The sequence below is a fragment of the Cygnus atratus genome, chromosome 5, assembly GCF_013377495.2.
Source record: "Cygnus atratus isolate AKBS03 ecotype Queensland, Australia chromosome 5, CAtr_DNAZoo_HiC_assembly, whole genome shotgun sequence".
Classification (NCBI taxonomy): domain Eukaryota; kingdom Metazoa; phylum Chordata; class Aves; order Anseriformes; family Anatidae; genus Cygnus; species Cygnus atratus.
This window is the reverse complement of record NC_066366.1, coordinates 17931410-17949857: the sequence shown is the minus strand read 5'-3', so window position 1 is coordinate 17949857 and position 18448 is coordinate 17931410. Positions and strand designations below refer to the sequence as shown.

The following is an 18448-nucleotide window of genomic DNA, read 5'->3' as shown; positions in this document are numbered from 1 at the left end:
AGGCAAACCAATATTCCTGATGTAATCTGGGCTTTAGCTCCTTAGCTGTAAGTACGGCATAAAAACCCCTCTGTGGTTTGCTGTTACAGTTCTAAACATCACAGAAAACCCCACAAATCTGTTGCAAAAATATTTTTAAAACTTTGCACTTAAGAAAGTACATGATTACATATCCAACAGAATTTTTAACTGTGGCTCATTTAATACACACCATCATGCCCATACAAGACTTGAGACAAAAGATATTCAGAAAAATACAGATGTGTTTGGAATAAGAGATTGCATTAGCATGAACACACATAAGTAGCTAAAGGAAAGGCCTAGTAGGCAACCCTAAAGATGTCATATCCCAGTTTGAAATCCTTATGGTTAATCTTTATGGTTAAATATATATTTTTATGTTTACGTTACAACTTTTCAAACCAAATTAATGTTTAAATATATGAAATAGTAAACCAATAGTAGAAATTTAGCCACCAAAACAATTTTCAAAGTAAGTAATTATCTGTTTGGTCTGCAAAGATCCTTTTAATCCTTAAGATAACAAGAATAATTTTATTTGATACAATCTCTAGAGTGGCGTTTTGCATATGACTTACATATCATACATTTCTAGTAATCAATTGCTTCACTGACTTTGAACTCTCACATCCCTACCCTTGTTTTTCCATAATTTGTGCAAATCATGTACAAAGATTCCAAAAAAGGCCACATTATAAAATTTGAATACTTAGACCTCCAGTGTTTACTTGTCTTTGTACACTGAGAAGAATATCAAAAGTGCCTTTTTGAGACCAAGAACCAGCTTGCAGGGGGATCTCTATTGAAATCTCTGAATTATGTTTTAAGCAAAAAACATCTTGAGTCAATCACAAACGAATAAGCAGTACCACTTCATTGCCTTAAAGTAAACAGGTAAAATACTTTGATTTGCAAAAATAAATTATGTTGTGGATCCTGAGACAACTTTTTCAAATCTGGTTTTCTCTTAAGTGATTATGAAGTCAAATTACATTTCCCTAGTATATGATCTTTTTGTTTTGTGTCTATTTATTTTACAGAGATTACAGGGTATGCTATTCTTTCGTGCTTCCACTTAAGTTTCAAGTACTTGCACTTTTGAGCTTGCTCTGGTTTCCCAGTAGTTTTAAGTTGCGTACGAATTAAAAGTTGTACCTAAACTACCGTAAATGAAGAGACCATCAATGCTGTCATGTCACTTCCAAAGTCCCAAATGAAGAAACAGGCTACAAGTAAATCCTACCTCAATACTACTTTATTTCAAAGATATTCACCACGTCATTAGAAGAGCTGTATCATGCATGGATATATTCTGTACTCTACTTGAGCAACTTCATCTATATAAATATTTGTGAACTATTACAAGAAGCATTACTTACAGGCCGTTTTTACGCACTATAAAAACCTCCTCCACTAGATGGCTCTGGCACTATGTGCATCAAAGCTAAAAAAAGTACACCTGCAACTAGTTATTAAGAAAGGCATCTGATATTGGCAACGTAATATACTCAGGAACAACAACAACAAGATGATTTCGAAATATAATTAATATATATATATGCACACATATTTAACAAAACATTTTTACTTTTGAGTTAAAAAAATAAAAAGCAGAACATATGGCCTTCACATCCCAGATGCAAATGCACAATAAACATTTTGAAACTTCAAATTGCTTATTTTCTTGTATAATAAAAAAAGCTATACAAGTAAAACAGACATGAGGTCTAGATGGCACCAAGTGCCATTCAAGAATATGGCAATACTAACACATTTCCTTCACCTGAGAGCGTTTGCTGTGCATATAGCTTCCAATATGCATGCTAGTCAAATTTCTCATCATGAAGCTAAACTAAGCCATGTAAACTTAGCCAGACAGGCATACATTACAGCTGATGAAAGGCCTTCTAGAATTCATTGTATGACTGTATTGCAAATAATGTGCAAAGACATCTAACAGCCCAACCTAAAACAACTTTCAGGTAAAATATTTGACTGTATTTCAAACTAATATAGTTGAATAAATAGAGACTAAACAGCATATTTAAGAGTAGAAAATGAAATCTTTCCCTGATAAAAGGTACTAGTAAATACTGATAGCAGTATCACAACTCTTGTGGTAGTCATGTTTCTATCACTGATCAATTAAATTGCTAGGTTTTGCTTCCCCCCTCCCCCCCTCCCCACACCCAGATCAGTCTGCAGAACTAGTACAAACTGCAAATTTCAAGTTCAGAGTTGCAGCTACTTTATGAACTAGTATCTTAAAATCTTCTTCCTTTGCATTCTGACTTTACTTGTCATTCTACTCTTTACCCACAGAAGTGGTTGCTACTGCAAAGTCTGCAGGCAACTGATTATATTTTACTTCACCTAAAATACCTACACATCGTGTAAACGGAGTGATCTACATACATAGATTTTTTTTTTTAAATAGCATACATCCTTTAAGTAAGGAAACTTCGCAAATACATTCCTTTTCAGGAAAGGGCTAGTGATGAATTAAAGTAGACACTTCTATTTAACAGGTTTTTAGTGTTTCCATGATCCTAAGTAAAGCCTGGAGAGAATAAATGATAAAGGACATATGAGGAAGAACTATTAAAAGATCACTGTTTTTCCCTTACCACTTTAATATTTAGCAGATCTTCGCTTTGTTTAAAATGAGTAAGCACTTTTCCAGTTATCTGTTCTTTTAATATTTCTTCTTTGTTCATCCATGTTTATCTTCATCTGTTACACTCAAAACGTTAGTGAAGATCTTTCAGTACTGACCCTAAAATCAGACTGAATATTTAGCATTGAACAAACCTAAAAAAGAATACATGAAAGTGTTTCAACGTGTCTGTTTTCCAGAAGAATGCTCAATAAAACTATCAATTCCTCCATTTCTCTTCTTCTGGTCCTACTTCTAATTCATTTTGAAATAATATTTTTCCTTTAATTTCTTTCATTAAAAAAAAATAAAAATAATTGCATTTGCTATCATTTGGGGAATTTCCAATTCTAAGTATTTTTATACTGTGACTGCTTTTTGAACAGATTTAGAGATCCTTGCAGAAATTAATACTATTTTGTGCTAAAAATACCAGCTTGATCCTACAAACCTGTTTAAATTTTCCTCTGATTTTTTCCAGATCTTCTTGAAGCTTTTCGTAAGTGGGGTCTTCATATGGGAACTTCTGAATCATTCCTATTAACGAATCCAGAGCCTTTATCTTTTTACTACAAAACAAAACAAAACAAAACACAATAATAAAAATCAGCCTGCTATAGAAGTTTTCTGTCAGTATGAAAATAATACTAATATTTTATAATTCAGAGCATAGAATCCGGTCTTCCATCCTTCTTTCAACTTCCCTCATTTAACTCAGTGTGTATCCAATACACGTTTAAGGCATAGTCAGAAATTAAGCTGTAGCACTACTGACAAATTTAATGTTTTGTTTTTAACTTACCTGCCAAAAATGAAGATATATTCAAGAAACATCGGAATGACCAATTATATGACTGAGTGAAATAAAGAAATGCAAAAAAAAAAGCTCACCAGAACACATATCAAGATAGCTGAAAGCATAGTGGCAATTCTTTCAAATAAATTAATCAAAACTGGACAGAAAATAAAAGATTAGGTTCTTCCAAAGGAAAGTAATCAATACATGGAAGTATATGCACCTATGTAGCAAAACACAGAGGAAATGAAAAAAATGAGGGGGGAAGATGGGAGCAAAAAAATGTAGCAAGATCTATTTGTGCTGTGGACAGAAAATGAAATATGCTGAGACCATAACGATTGTGATGTGGAAGGCAAAGTCTGCAAGCCTTACCAAAAACATCTGAATTATTCATGAGACACTGATGCCCTAACTGGTGTAGGGAAACCAAATCTGTAATTTTAGATGTAACTGAGAGAGAATGGCAGCTCCTTCAAAAGAGCACCGTAGCAATTTAACATGAATGTCAGTCTTGGATGACAGGATGACCGTATCTCTGAGAACAAAATACCCATTAGGGGATATAATGCTTCCACAGTGAGTATTCAACACAGGTCCTCACAAATTCTAAATACTGTTCATACATAACAGTTTATTAGGTGTCTTCCTACAATGCAGTCTTGTATTCCTATTAGAGCATTTCAGAAATAACAGCTTCTTAATAGGTCAGGAAAACACTACAACTGTCCAGTTAAATAAAATTAAAAAGAATTAGCAGAAATAAAAAAATAGATGATAAGAATACTGTATTAGAATTAAACTGTATATTTAATAATAATCTGCTGAAAACTAACAGTTAAAAATGTTAAGGTTTTACTGAATTCAACCAAATGTATCTCTCACCTATTAAAGCATCCTTAGGAAACAAATCATCATTTCATCTTCAGACAATGAACTCAGAGACAAATTTTTAATTCACCTGAATATATTTAGTTTCAAAATGCCATGAAGCATATGGACACAGCACCTTACAGAAATATTAAAAAACTACTAATGCCACCAGCTTTGTCAGCTGCTAAAAGACCTCAAATAAATCAATGTAATAAGATTTTTTTTTCCTGTTGTTTTCGAAGAAGTCTCTACTCTGTTCCTCTGTCTTATGAAAGCTACTGATGAAAACACAGTAAACATGGGTGATGAATAGAGACACACCACCATAATAAACACTACCTTTAGGTATATAAACCACACAGCAAAAGTGCAGTGCAAGATAACTTGATTCTGTACGATCTCAATTCTTCCACCCCAAAGAAATATTCTAATTTTTAATCAATAATATTGTTTAGCTATTAACATGTTACCCTTTTAACAATATCATACCTTTTACGTAATTAAAAAAGGTCTATCAGTGGTCAGTACACTTGATTCTTTGTGATGCTGAAGTGCTAAATGTTACTAGGATTTCATAAGCTTTACTCTCCATACAGATAACAGAATGGAAGTCATAGAAAAATATAGGTTAGAAAGGAAGTCAGGAGGTCATCTAGCCTGCCTTCTGCCCAAGGCAGGACTAATTTTAAGGCCAGAGCAGGCTGCTTGGGACAATCTCCAAACATATTTTGAAAATCTACAAAGATGGAGCTTCTGTTGTCAATTTGGTCAACCTGTTCCAGTGCTTAGCTGCTCACACTGTAAAGGACCTTCTCTTTACACCCCACCAGAAATTCAATTGTTTCAGCTTGTGAAAGGTGCTTATTGTCCTTTGCACACTGCTGCAAGGAATAAGTCTCTAGGACTTCCCTTTAAGTAGTACAAATTAGCTATCTCCTTTGTCTTTTCTTCCTCAGGGTGAAGAAACCAAGTTCCCTTATCCTCTTTTCAGTATCACATTGTCCAGAATGTGATATAATCCTAATGAATCTCTGCTCACCCTTCCGGTTTTCAATATATTTTTTTAACTTGGGAGGAGGCAAAGCTGAACAATATAATTTGAATAATCTGAAAAACTATTGAAGGAACACTTTTTTTTTTTTTTAACCTTACCTGTTCTTTTCATCTGTGCATTTGCAGAGCAGACACTGCCAGGTCAGTGCAAAGCCAAGGTAGCTGCCAATCTGGGAATTTATAAGAATACCATGAAAAAAATCATTAAACATATGCATACAAACCATTAAACAAATGTATACAAACAGTACTACATTATATCCCACTCTTCAGGAAACAAATCGTTGCATGTACAAACACATTTCTATGTTGAAAGGCTCAGTAAATTAGGGTAAGATGAATGAGGGATATCTGTGTTACCCAGTACAACAGTCGGAACACTTCTTGTAAGAAATCTGTTTAGCATCTAATGACAAGAATATTTAAAATGCATTATAAACAGCAATCCTGCAAAACACTATCCATACTTTACATGCTCTGAACCTCAAAATTTATGAAACTGAAGTATGGCAGCAGGGAAACAATTCAAAAACAACCTATTTAAGATGTTTTGGTTAAGTATTTGTTTTTGCAGCAGTGTCAGCTTAAGCAGCTCCTGTACAGCCCCACAAAAAGCTGTACCAGCTTGGCCGAGGGAGCGGCCAAGTCAACCAGTCAGGAAACCACATTTTTTCTGAGTTTATATGAAAAGAATTTTACTAGCCTAACTCACGAGGGTAGCATGGAATCCGAAAGAAGCACAAGAAGCTGACTAAGCTAGCCTTGCTGCCAGAAGGCTTTTCATTACAACTGTAGACACAAAATCAAATAGGAATATAAGTTCTTCAACGCACCAGCTTGTAAGTCTGCTGGAGTCTCTTTCCAAAGTGATTTAGCATTCACAGAAAAACAACACAGACACCTAAAACATAAGTGAGCAGACTTTGAGGAAGTTAAGTCCAAAATTATAGCCTAATCCCACTTCAGTCCATATGTGCATGTGTATACACCTGCCATTTAAACGTACAAAACACGGTTTAACTTCGAAGTTCCCATAACCTTCAAACCACTTCAGCGTAAAGTGGGAATATCTGGGAATACCAGTCTTCTGGCAGTTGTGTTTGATAAGGTACACAGCTCAGTTTTTGTTATTCTATGTATTTTATTTATTTATTTGTTTTAAGGCTCAAACATGGGCTTGGGACTTAACATATCATTAAGTGCTTAAGCATATTTGAAGTGAGGCAATTTCATCTGCGTGCACCAAAACTTCTTGGAGACCCCAGGTTAAGTGGAGACAACCCACAGACTTGGTTCCTAGCTGCACCAAGCTGCTGCGGGCTGGGGATACGGGCCCTTGGACGCTTTGCAGCGGTATGCTCAGCATAATTAGCAGTGCCCTACCACAGGGGCACAATCTTCTGCTTGAGCCCAAGCGGATACTGTGTCCAATACCACCTAAGTGATGTGATGGACAACAGACACATTTTATTTGTAACATCTTATTCTAATTCTCTATCAAGCAAGGCCCCTGTCAGATCAGTACTGTAATTCTGCTCGAGGCTGACAGTTCAAAGACTACCCAATTCATCCCTTCACATGACTCTCTATCTACAATTTTAGTGTCTTCAGGAACTTCCCAACGTAAGTAGATAGTGCACTTCTCCTACATTATGGCCTATATAGGACAATTTTGTATACAGCCATCTGTATTTAGAAGTTGCTATTCAACACTGTTTTCTTAGAACTTCAGAGCTGTAGCATCACTAGGAAAATATTTCGTCGCTATACATCTCCGTATCACACCAAGTGCAAACCAAAATTTTGCAATAACCATCCCTTCAGAATCTGGGTTTACCATTTTCAGTTCATAATGGATTAACATCACTGCTGCTATTCTCCCAGTAGCAATATTCAAGCAACAAACCCTCCCAGTGTTAGAAATAGCAAAGAGCAAAATGCAGACAACCAGAATTGTCTTGTTGGAAAGTAACTTGGGTGAAGAACCAACATTCCACGGTTTTCCCTAATGCTGAACCACAGAGGATGGTCCAGGGGGTTCCTTTACCACAATTCTGGGTTAAAGAAGTCAACATACACTCCACCACCAATTTGTTCTGAGCAGGTCTATTTGATTTCTCTCTTATCCTTCCTTTCAGGAAAAAAAAAAATCAAAATCCCACAGAACAAATAGACTCAGAAAATGCAAAAACGTCTATTTAATAGTTTAAATCAAAATAAAATTTTTGAAGTAGTTTTGTTGGCCCTCCTGGACACAGACATAGCAATATAACACTGCAAGTTATTAGACCTATAAAGCCGTGAGTGAAAAGTATAAATGTACTGCCTTATTAAAAAAACCATTCTCATTAAAAAACTGCATAATGCTGATAAAGCTTATGAGAATGTATTCAATTTCAATCTCCCGAATTTCACTGGATGCCTCCGGTGTAGTTTTCTGTATGATGTTACCAGCAGGTTCAGGACGATGCATAAAAACTGCTTTGAACGATCCTAGAATGAAGCCCTTGGAGCTCACCATACCCATGGGCTTCACCCAACGGTTTCCATGCTACAGCAATTTTCTCATGAAAAAAACCAACCAACTCTGCAATTATAAAGCGTCTTCTCACGAACCTCGGACCCCATCTTGGCACCGTGGAGCGATCCATACCTCCTTCCCTCGGCAGCTCCAACGTGACAGCCTTCGGCGTAGCCCTCCTGATACCCCTCGCCGTGAAACCTGCACAAACACAAGGATGGTTTTTGACATTTGTTTCCATTTTATATTCTGACATTTGTTCCCACTTTACAGAAGCCCACGCTGCGCACACGCAACCCCCGCACAGAAACCCATGCTGTGCCACCTCTGGAGCGCAATTACCTGCGATCAGAAAGCAATCGCCGGCCAGCCCCGCGGGGAGCCCCCTACCTGTGCTCGGCCATCACGATCTCCTCGAACATGTCCGGGCCGGGGGCCGGAGGCACGGCGGCCGCCATGACGCCGCCAGGCCCCGAGCGCGGCCCCGCCGCGCGCGGCACGCCGGGAGCGGACGGCAAGCCGCTGGGGCCGCGGGCGGGCAATGGGGCGGGGCGCTGCGTTCCCTGAGCAGCCGCTTGGCGGCCGCTGCGCGTGGCCGTGAGCCCCAACGGCCCGGCCCGGCCCTGAGGGCAGCAGGGGGCGGCAGCGCGCCGCCGAGAGAGCGGGGGTGGGACGGGAAAAAGAAACGGGGAGATGGGGTGAAGCTAGGCCTCCTTCCCGTGACAATACCGGGATCCACGGCACCGGGAAGGATCCTTATTGTCCATTAATTATGCCATCGGCCTTATTTCTGGATGGCCCACCTTGGGTTTGTTTTCCTGTCAGCCTAGCTGGCGGTTGTTAAACACCAAGTCATGCAAAGAGTGATGAGTACGGCTAACTTCTGACAGAAGTAGTTCTGGAAACTACCACAAGCCCATTTTGTTCGGATCTGAAACACTTTTGATTTTCAAACAGTGTATTTTTTATGTATTTAGATGGCCAAACGTTAGTATGCCAGTCTATTACAACATTCACTTATTATTACAAACAAACACTGGTAAAGCAAAACATTTGTCCTTATTTATACATATGTTAACTTATTTGTTCTTCAGGTATTTAGACTTGAGATATTTCATGAAATCTGTGGCTCTGGGGACACCAATCCGAACAGCGGTACAGCCGGTCTGTTAGCGAAACACAGAAAGGCAGAGGATTGAATAGACAGCTCCGACATCCTGAGACATGTCTACAGAATAAATAAAACTGCACTAGAATGAAATCAAATTCATACTAGTAAAGGTTTAGCTAACTAGATGCACCAATCACTGTTCATTAAAAATGCTCCATCACAACAGGCTATATTGATTTATAAGGAATTGACTGCAGTCGGTCAGCCAGCTCATTTTCTGCATTAATTTAATGCTTAGATGTCGATGGACATCACGTGAAATTAAATCACTGAAGCTTTGCGAGGTGTGTATCTACTGTACTGTCTCACAATCACAAACACCTATTGTTCACTAACACTATGATGCCAGTGGAAATATAAGGTAACTCTGAAGCTAGTGACTACAATTTAAATCTTTTGAAGTTAAGGTGAAACAAGGGCTTTGATCTCGGTAGGTGGATTGATTCACTGTGTTGCAAATATAACAGTATTCTAGCAAGAAGTCTACCAAACACTACTCTCATTCTGGGGCATTCTTACGTGTTCTTAGCAATGTTTTATCTGTCAGAGTTCCTGAGAAACTTTCTGTATGCCTAGACTGTCACAAATTCACCCGTAATTCAGAGTCCAAATGACGTCTTTTCCCACTTCCATTCACTTCCAAGGCAAACGTATCTCTGCTTTCATCACGTCTGATGCTGCCTGAAAGGAGGGTTGGCTCCCATACATTTTGGAGGAAAGAAAGTACATATATTTTATTATATATAGTCCTTCTCCTTGTTCCAGGGTTTCCATGAACATAGTTTCAGTACTTGGAGCAGAGGTAACACTGATACTGCGGTTCCTGAATAAAGGTTTTACAGCTCTTCACACTTCCCCAGAGTGGAAATGGAGATGCCCAGTATCTCCTTTTCTATAGCTTTCTCACTACTCTTACAACTTGTATTTACACATCATAGCTTCTAATTGAGACTTCACAAGAAGACATTTGACACCTGACCTTTTAAAACCGTTTAGGGCTGTAAAACCTACTCCTGCAAAGGAAAGCATAGTCAATTGCCTTACTGTCTTTGAGAGACGATGGCCAGCCAAGGCTCACACAGCGCAGAGCGAAAACAATGGTGTTCAAAGGTTTTGCACACCAAGTTCCTGACCGAGTCAGGTGTCTAATGGCAGGGAAAGCATTTTCCAGTAATCGTTCCACCTCACACAGGGATCTTGTCACTTTTCATACGCAAAGCAGCCAGGCCTGGTCAGAGCTTGGATGGGAAACCTCCAAGGAAAACTAAAGTGCTTCAGGAAGTGGTGTGGGTAATTTAGCTCCTGGCATTCTTCCCTCTGTCTGAATAAATATTGAACCAACCTCTAACCATGCTGTTACGGTAAGGAACACCATGCTGCTGGTGGAAGATGCAGACCCAAAGGTGTCAGCAAATAGAGTCACAAGATGCTATTCACAAAAGTAAGGATGCTCAACTTTGTGCTTTTGACAATATTCACAACAATGTTAAATCTACTTTAAAATCTCTCACTGGTTAATGTAAACAGTGTGCCCTCTGAATTCTGATATTTGCTGTGTTCCCCATCAAAACTGTCTTTATTTTTATTTTTTTACTTTTTTTTAGCAGAAAAGTGACATTTTGACCAACTTCTAAATATTCATGTTAATTTTACTTTGCTTTTTGGTTTTTGATTTTTATGAAAGGGTCTTAAAGCATACCCGATGCTCAAAGAAACTGTAGTGTCTGATCAAAAACAGAAATGAAAAACAGAAAAACAGAATGCCCCAAGCTCAAAAACTTTTGAAATAAAGCAACTTGAAAATCAGGACTGCATCTCCCAATACATGAAGAGCAGGAACCCTCTGGATGTGTGGCAGTGGCTCAGCACAAAGGAGAATGTGAAACACCATGGGAGATGTTTTGCAGCCAAGAAATCTGAAATTCCTGTGAGTCACCCTTGCAGCATTTCCAAACTGAAATGTTCAGTCCCTCTTTTCCTGCCGGAAATAAAGATCTTTTTCAGGCAACACAGCCATTTTCCCCCCCAGGTGCACTGATAAGTATGGTGCTATTCTGTAAAAGAGAGCAGCCTTCTACCCACATAATTTTTGTGTTTTGCAGGTGGATGGTTGATGTATTAATATAAAAATCAACACGTGGAGCATGTAGTGTGGTTCAAGTCTGGTTGGAAATCATGCCCTTCAGTTGGGTTCATGCTGACCACAGAGGAGCCCAGCCCACGGTGCGCAGATGCTGGCATACCAGCATGCAGCTTTGCCTGTGCTGGAAATTCGCTCTGGCTGCAGCCATCAGCAAATCCTCGCTGAAGAACGAGCTGTTTCCAAAACCCTTCCATAACAAACCTACTTTTCTTAGACTTGCAGTTTCATGTGGAGCTCATCAGCAACTGGCAGCAGACGGACTCGAAATCCAGCATTGGCCCTAACTGGCTTTGGGAAACTCGCTCTGTGTTGTACCTCAGTTGCACCTCTCCACACAGGTGCTGTGGACCCAGACTCCACGGTTTGATAAAGCTCCTTGAAGTGTCTATCTCACAGTTACAAAAGAGTCAGCTACATTTCCATGTCGAAGATGATTTTTTATTGCAAATGTACACATTACACTACTGATAATGCACAGAAAAAGCTATTGTTCCTAAACTTTAATGATTACAAAACTACACAAAATTTGTTTCAACTAAAAAACCCACTTTCAAGAGTATATAAATAGAATTTTGAGCATAAATAACAGTAACAAAATAAACAGATGTATGTATTCAATAAATTAATTATAAATATTGCATTGGCAATGAAGTGCTAGGTCAGAAAAAACACCAGTATTTCCAGTAGAGCTTTTGTACAGAAATCTCTATTTCTAGTGAACCTTTAGAAATGAGTGAAATCCCTGAACAGTATTTTTTTTCATTTGGTTTCAGTTTGTTTATTCCTTTGTCAAATTGTTATAAGAGGAGAACAGAACTGAAGACATCGGCCATATGTTTTTTAGCCACAAGGTAGCCACAATTCCTTCCTGCAAGAAGAATGGCATGGCTGTCCCAGTTCTGCAGCGTTTACATCACTATATTGTCTCTCCACTGATTTCAACTGATGCAGAATCAAGCCTGGAAGGACTTAGAAGAATTGCTGATGGTTACAGATAAAACATGAAAATCCGCTTTGCAATTGATGTGACCTACGCATCATCCATTTTCAGTCTTTTTCTCCATTTGCTCGACATACATTTATATATACAACAGAATCTGTATTTGAACACAGATTTGAACTGCTTATTCCCTACCTGAAAACCAGAAATGCTAGTTCTGTACACACTTCAACCCCCATGCTGAATTCCCACTAATGTTAATGAGAAATCTATGCTGGATGATGCAGATCCCACAGTGAACATAAACTAGCCTATACAAGAAATCAAAGATCCAGTTTTCCAAAGTACCCCTTAGCAATAAGGGAAGGAAGAAATATTTCCCTTTTGTCCCTTCTTTCCTAAGGGAAGAAAAAGCACAATATACAGGCAGAATTGTTTTTCAGTGGTATGCTTTCAATAGAAAGTTTTCCCAGAACCTTGTCAGCAGCTTTTCAAGAGACAGCATTAACTCTAGTTCACATAACCACATTTGCTAGGTCTTCCTTAATCATGTTTTGTTCCAAATGTTTGTCTTTAGCCTCTGAAGCTACCAGATTTTGAAGCCTCTGAAACTACCAGATTGTGAACCTTCCTGTGAACAGCAAAAAAGGTTTTCTGCATTTGCTCCCATGAGCAGAAATAACAGGTGAACATATGTGGCAATGAATTTGATGTACAAAAACTGTAATTATTTTATCACCACCACATTAATGGAGGAGCTCCGATGAATGCATTAAGCTTTTATTTAGTCCTTCTTTCTCAAAAAAAACCCCTATGGATAGGCAATTCTTTAGAATATAGCCTCTGGGCACTCATCTCTTACCGGTACAACACATTGTACAGAAAAGGCTGGCTCCATAATGAAATATATAAAAAAAAGTTTGAAACATCACTACACGAGAAGCTAACAACCTGCAATATTCTGCAACATTTCTTTAAAACCGTGTGTGCAATCAGCATCATTTCTGAAAGCTGGGGCTCTTCACTGGAGACAGTTTGGAGGTGATCCCGAAGGGATCCATGCTGTCCGTTTCAAGAGGCGATGAGTATACCTCTGGTTCAAAAGCCTGGCTATAATCACCATATTCACCAAAGTCTGTTGACTCCACTGGCACCGTGTTGATCATAGGTAAGAAGTGAGATAGTGGAAGAAAATCTTTTCCTTTGAACTGTTGTCTTTGTTTGGCACTACTCAAAGACACTGATATCCCGTATTTCTTTGATTTATATACATTGTAGCCATCTGGACGAATCTCCTCTTCAAAGGAACAATCTTCAGTGGAATACCTGAGCTGGAAAGCAAGGAGTAAAGAGGATTGCAAACATGCCCACCAGATTCACTGTACTCGCTGTACAAATTCACTGTACTCAACCACACCGTACACTGTACTCAACCACAGCCTAAACCTCTGGCACCAGTCCTCCTCCCTCTCTGCCTACCTGCTGTAGGGACACAGGTGGGACCTGTGGTGCTCACCATGGCTCTGATGGCTGATCTTTGAGTTATGGACCAAGGCCCACAGGATAAGTCTAAAGCTCCCCACACTGCACATAGCACGCCTGTTAGGTGTCAAGGCCATTAGAAGACCTAATGCAGAACTCCTGAATGAACTCCAGACATGCTCGTGCATGTCTGTCATACCAGATATGCTTTGCACCAGGATGTGTACTTCTCTGCAGCTACCACACTGGCCATGTCCTGAGCACAGGGAAAAAGAACCTCAGTTGGCAGTGCTTATTTAGATAAACTGTCCTTACTTGCTGACAGTACTTGTCTGAGACTTAATCCAACAGCCCTACGGTACAAAACTCTAGTGCTGTTAGAGATTCGCCTGTGTAAGGGCTTCGGAATCAGGACAGTAGAAAGGCAGTACTGTCAACACCAGCATTTACACAAATGTGGCCAGAGATTAAAATAATACTTAAAAGGTAACTGCCTTTTTTTTTTTTACTCAGCATTTATTGAAATAACAAAAGACCAATTCATGCAATGTTGCTTTCTCACTGGACTTCAGTTAGAACTGTCAATTTAATAGCATCGCAAGTTAAGATCTTGTATAGGAGAATATATTTTCTTAGGTATGAATTTGTAGAAATACACGCGTGACATACTGTGCCGACATTAGGATTTAGTATCACCAGGTTAGATCCTTTCACAAGCACTGCGTTTCTTACAGCTCTGGTGTTATTTCAGGCTCAGCCACCACAGGTGACTGAACTCGCGGTCAATAAAAGACAATTGCTGACAATGGCTCAGTCTTCAGAGATAAGTGTTTGTCCACGAATGCTCTGCCTGTCTAAATATAGAACGCGTCTGATACTTCTCAGTCATTCCTCAAACATCATCAAGAATATGGAGTACAATTAAATGCTTGCATTTGGCTGTTGTTTAAAAGCCTTTTTTAAACTAATCAAGTATTTTTTTTTAAAAGGCATTTTCTCCAATATAAATTACATGGTATATGTCCTTCTACACACAATATATCTCAGAAAAGCACGCAATTATGGCTGAATTGTTGCCTGTCTTTATTTCTACGAGTGGTCAGCCTCACTAACGAGGATGATGAAATAACAGAGCTTCTTGAGCAAGTGCACATAACAAACCACAACGGTTATTGATTGAGCCCCCCGTGTCTCAACTGGATTGTCCCCTCTTGACTACATTGGGATCGTCTCTAGCATTATTTTTAATAAGTATCAAATGCACTTTAGGTATTTCCAGGTTATTTTTTTTTTCCACAGGAGGAATTCATAATATGTTAGTATATTAAGCAGTTTAACAGATTTCTGCTAAACTACTGAATTCCTGAGAACAGGCCCCAGCACACTGCACATTCAGAATCAACCCCAGTGACCAATTTTACATGGTGTTGGAAAGGGGCACATTTCAGGAGGGCATGCGGTCGCTGAGTTCAGTCCCCAGACACTGCATCTGCCCTTTCGTTCTTCCACTGCTGAAGACGGTGCTGATAAGGCAAAGGCTTCCCTGCAGAGCTTGTCTGCCCCGGCTGATAGCAGAGAGGAGATAGCAGGTGTCGTGAACGACCTGATTTCTCACCTTCAGCCTGAACTGGGCACGGTCTCAGCAGTGTTTCTTTGGCAATCGGATGAATATAGCTGGTATATGCTAGAAGCCATCTATTTCTCCCTTCCAAATACACCCCTAGAGCAGAGTGGCTATAGGAAAGGGGGATGTGTCTCTTAAGAGAAGACTTCTCTCTGTAAAATTCAATTCCTTTCACTTCTGTGAATATTGTCACTGAAGCCAATAAAACTATTTCCCAGAATAAGGCAATAAAATTGGTCCATGACACAAAGATGTGATGGCACGGCTACATACTATGGTGTTCTCAGAAAAAAGCCAACAACCTGCAATGAATACTATACAGCAACAAACCCAGTCGAGGGATATTCATTAGCTTTCAAAATGGTATTATTGAAAGCTATTTTAAAATTCTGTGACTGCTAAAGTCCAGCCAGCAGCTCCAATGGGAGCAGGACCCGGACTCTGTTTTGCTTTCATCGATCATTTTGCTTTGGATTTACATTAAAACTTTAAGCTAATAATTGACCCACCAGATCATCTGAGCCTATACACCTTATCACTGCATCGATTGTCTGATTCTAGCCCAGAAAAGCAAGGAAATTGAGAAAGAAAGGCTAAATCCTATGTTGCATACTCAGTCCATAACTTTATCTGCCTTGCTCTCATAAAAGATACCGGGAGTTTTGACAATGGGCCAGGTCCTTGCCCTACTGAAATCAGCAGAAATTTTGCCGGAGTTATCAAAGCAGAACCGAGCTGTATCTTTACTACAGCACAGTAAAATGCCATCGCTCCGTGCAGCTCAGGCTCCTGTAGAGCAGTTACACGAAGACTGACTCTGAGCTCACATCCTAGCAGCTCATGCATGTGGCTTACCAATCCGAGTTTATACCACTGATAATGTCCAGCAGATATGCTGGCGTACTGAGATGAAGAGCACGAGCTAACAGTGTGGGATCAGTGAGTCACTAAACTCCTCAACCTCCAAGAGTCCCGCAGGTGTGCTGTTATCCCAAGCCAGAAGTGGGACAACGGGGATTAGTCCTTCCTGCCCCTGAGTCCCGTTTCTGTTTGGTACTACCTAGGGGTCAGCAACCCCGTGTGGCAGCTATCTGGGTGCATCTCCCTTCCAAAGGAGGCATCTTATGTATATATATTTTGGAATATCTGAGCTGAACAACGAGAAATTATTCAGATCCAATGGCCAGACTTAATCTGTTTCTGGGTCAGAACTGCAGCCACCAATCGATGAGACTTTTCAAACGCCCCCAATTCTGGTCTATACTATATTTTCTGTATACAACAGACACGCTGCATTCGTGTTGCCTCCTTCTAATAACCCCCTTCAGGCGACGAGAATCGCCCCCCGGTCCTACAGCGAAAAGGGGGCGCCTGGGGAGGGGATGGGGGAGCTGGCGAGCCCGGTGCAGAGCCGGGGCCGGTGGTCGCAGCTCACCTGCCCGTGCAGCCGCCCCGCCTCGTCCATGCAGAGGTAGCGGGAGCTCCGCACGCCCTTGATGGCCACGGTGCGCACCGCCACGGCGCGGATCTCCAGCAGACCTGCGGGGCACAGGGGAGAGAGCGGCGTGAGCCCGACCCGTCCCGTCCCGTCCCGCCCCGTCCCCGCAGCGCCCCGCTACTCACTGTGCGGGCTCTGGCTGCCGGCCGCGTCCACCCGGCCGTCGCCGCCGATCCTGAGGAAGCAGCTGAAGAGCCCGTGCTTGCTGGCGGTGTAGAGGTGCCGCAGCCGGATGGGCTCCCCCCAGCCGTAGTTGACGTGCGGGCCGGCGTCGGGCAGCGGCAGCGAGCGGGCGGCGGCGGCGGCGGCGGCGGCGGCGAGCCCCAGCAGCGCCAGGGCGGCGCGGCGGGCGGCGGGGCGCGGCCCCATGGCGGGCGGCACGGAGGGGCGCGGAGCGAGGGGAGGGGAGGCCGGGCGCTCGCCTCGGCTGGCGGTGCCGCGGGATGTAGCACGGGCGAAGCCGGCCCCCCGGCCTTTTATAGGCCTCCGTTATCAGCCCGATCGATTCGGCTGCATCCAGCTCCAATATAGAGCCCGTTTCATAGCGGGAATTGGCCGGGGCGGGCACTCCCCCCGAAAATATTGATCGGGTGACATCATGGCGCAGGGGACACCCTGAAGGCGCTCCCTCCCCATCCGCACCTCCGAGATTCCCCGTCGGGGCTCCGGCCGCGCCCCTCCCCGCCACCCCGGGCTGCCCCGACGGGCCGTGCCGGGCCGTGCCGTGCCGTGCTGTGCCGTATCGGGCCGTGCCGGGCGGTCCCGCAGCCCTGCCCTGAACTGAGCCCCGAAGCACACGGGGCCGGGGGTGCGCGACCCGCAGGCGTGGAGGTGCCCCGGGGCACCCTCCGGAGCCGAGCCTCGGCGCTGCCGCTTGCCCGTCTCCCATTTAACCGGTCAGAAACCAGGCGGCTGCGGCTGCGGCTGCGGCTGCGGCCCCGGGGATGCTTGTGCGACCTGGCTGGGAGAGGGAGCCGGGTCTCCCCGGCCGCCGCCTGGCACCGGCGGGCGCGGGCAGGGCGGGGGGCGCCGCCTCCGCTCCCCCCCGGCTGCTCCGGGCCGTATTGCCGCCCGGCCATCCCCCGCCGGGTCGCTAGATGGAGCCTGGCACCCGGAGTGCGGGCTGGCCTCGCCGTCGGGCAGCTGCTGCATGGGGGGCTCTCCAGCTCCTGTCCTTCCCCGTTCGTACCTAGAAATCGGGGGGAAAAAAAATAAATAAATTGTGTAGTAAAACTGCATCGCCCCCGGCCAGGAGCCCGGCATAAGCATGAAGCAGATTTTGTCCCGGTCCGTGTACCAGCAGCTTTTTCCAGGTGGGCTCTTTTTATGGAAAGAAGCGGACACGCACCTCTTGTCTGCTCGGTGCATTCAGCATCTCAGGGGCATGCCAGAGGGATCATTACTGACTCTTCTGTTGTCCATCCAAACTAAGCACTAAAGGAATTTTCTCAGATCCCAAGAGAGAAAATATGCACCGATGGGCTTTCATAAAGAAAGAAAAAACCTTTCCCCCACAGGACACATAAACTAACAGTTAAGCGAACTATAACCTTGCCCCAGCAACTTCTCTGAAGCAAGCAAACAAAACCTTCCTGTCAGCTCCCAAATACTGTTTTACTACCTGCTTACTTTCATCTTTTTGTCTGTACACTTGCATCTCTATCCTGTAA

The 18448-nt window shown here is 42.2% G+C and overlaps 2 protein-coding genes across 5 annotated transcripts in view; both read right to left on the bottom strand.

Annotated features, from left to right (window-relative positions):
- LTO1 (LTO1 maturation factor of ABCE1) overlaps positions 1 to 8438 on the bottom strand; it is a 31052-nt gene extending 22614 nt beyond the window's left edge. For 3 of the 4 annotated variants that reach the window (XR_007708431.1, XR_007708430.1, XR_004779581.2), the window contains exons 1-5: positions 8311 to 8438; positions 8016 to 8121; positions 5499 to 5569; positions 3129 to 3246; positions 2649 to 2832 (exon numbers count right to left, since the gene is read on the bottom strand). Coding sequence is in view for 1 of the 4 variants with exons in the window: in XM_035552325.2 (XP_035408218.1) it covers positions 2764 to 2832; positions 3129 to 3246; positions 5499 to 5569; positions 8016 to 8121; positions 8311 to 8378 (432 nt within the window). In the remaining 3 variants the exon portion in view is untranslated. Of the gene's footprint in view, positions 1 to 2632; positions 2833 to 3128; positions 3247 to 5498; positions 5570 to 8015; positions 8122 to 8310 lie in introns of those variants that run through there. The other variant, XM_035552325.2, reaches the window with a different exon arrangement.
- A 3217-nt stretch (positions 8439 to 11655) lies between these two features.
- FGF19 (fibroblast growth factor 19) lies at positions 11656 to 17162 on the bottom strand. The gene is made up of 3 exons (XM_035552135.2): positions 16904 to 17162; positions 16716 to 16819; positions 11656 to 13505 (listed from the first exon to the last, which is right to left on the bottom strand). The coding sequence occupies exons 1-3, from the start codon at positions 17145 to 17147 to the stop codon at positions 13173 to 13175; spliced, it is 681 nt and encodes a 226-aa protein (XP_035408028.1). The 5' UTR covers positions 17148 to 17162; the 3' UTR covers positions 11656 to 13172.
- Between the last annotated feature and the right edge of the window lie 1286 nt (positions 17163 to 18448).

What these genes read in the sequence shown, in the direction of transcription:
- FGF19 (XM_035552135.2), bottom strand. Translation starts at nt 17,147, where the DNA reads ATGGGGCCGCGCCCCGCCGCCCGCCGCGCCGCCCTGGCGCTGCTGGGG. An exon ending in CGGCAGCCAGAGCCCGCACA is followed by an intron (nt 16,820 to 16,903) that starts GTGAGTAGCGGG and finishes TGTGCCCCGCAG; the next exon opens with GTCTGCTGGAGATCCGCGCC. An exon ending in CGGGGCGGCTGCACGGGCAG is followed by an intron (nt 13,506 to 16,715) that starts GTGAGCTGCGAC and finishes CTTGCTTTCCAG; the next exon opens with CTCAGGTATTCCACTGAAGA.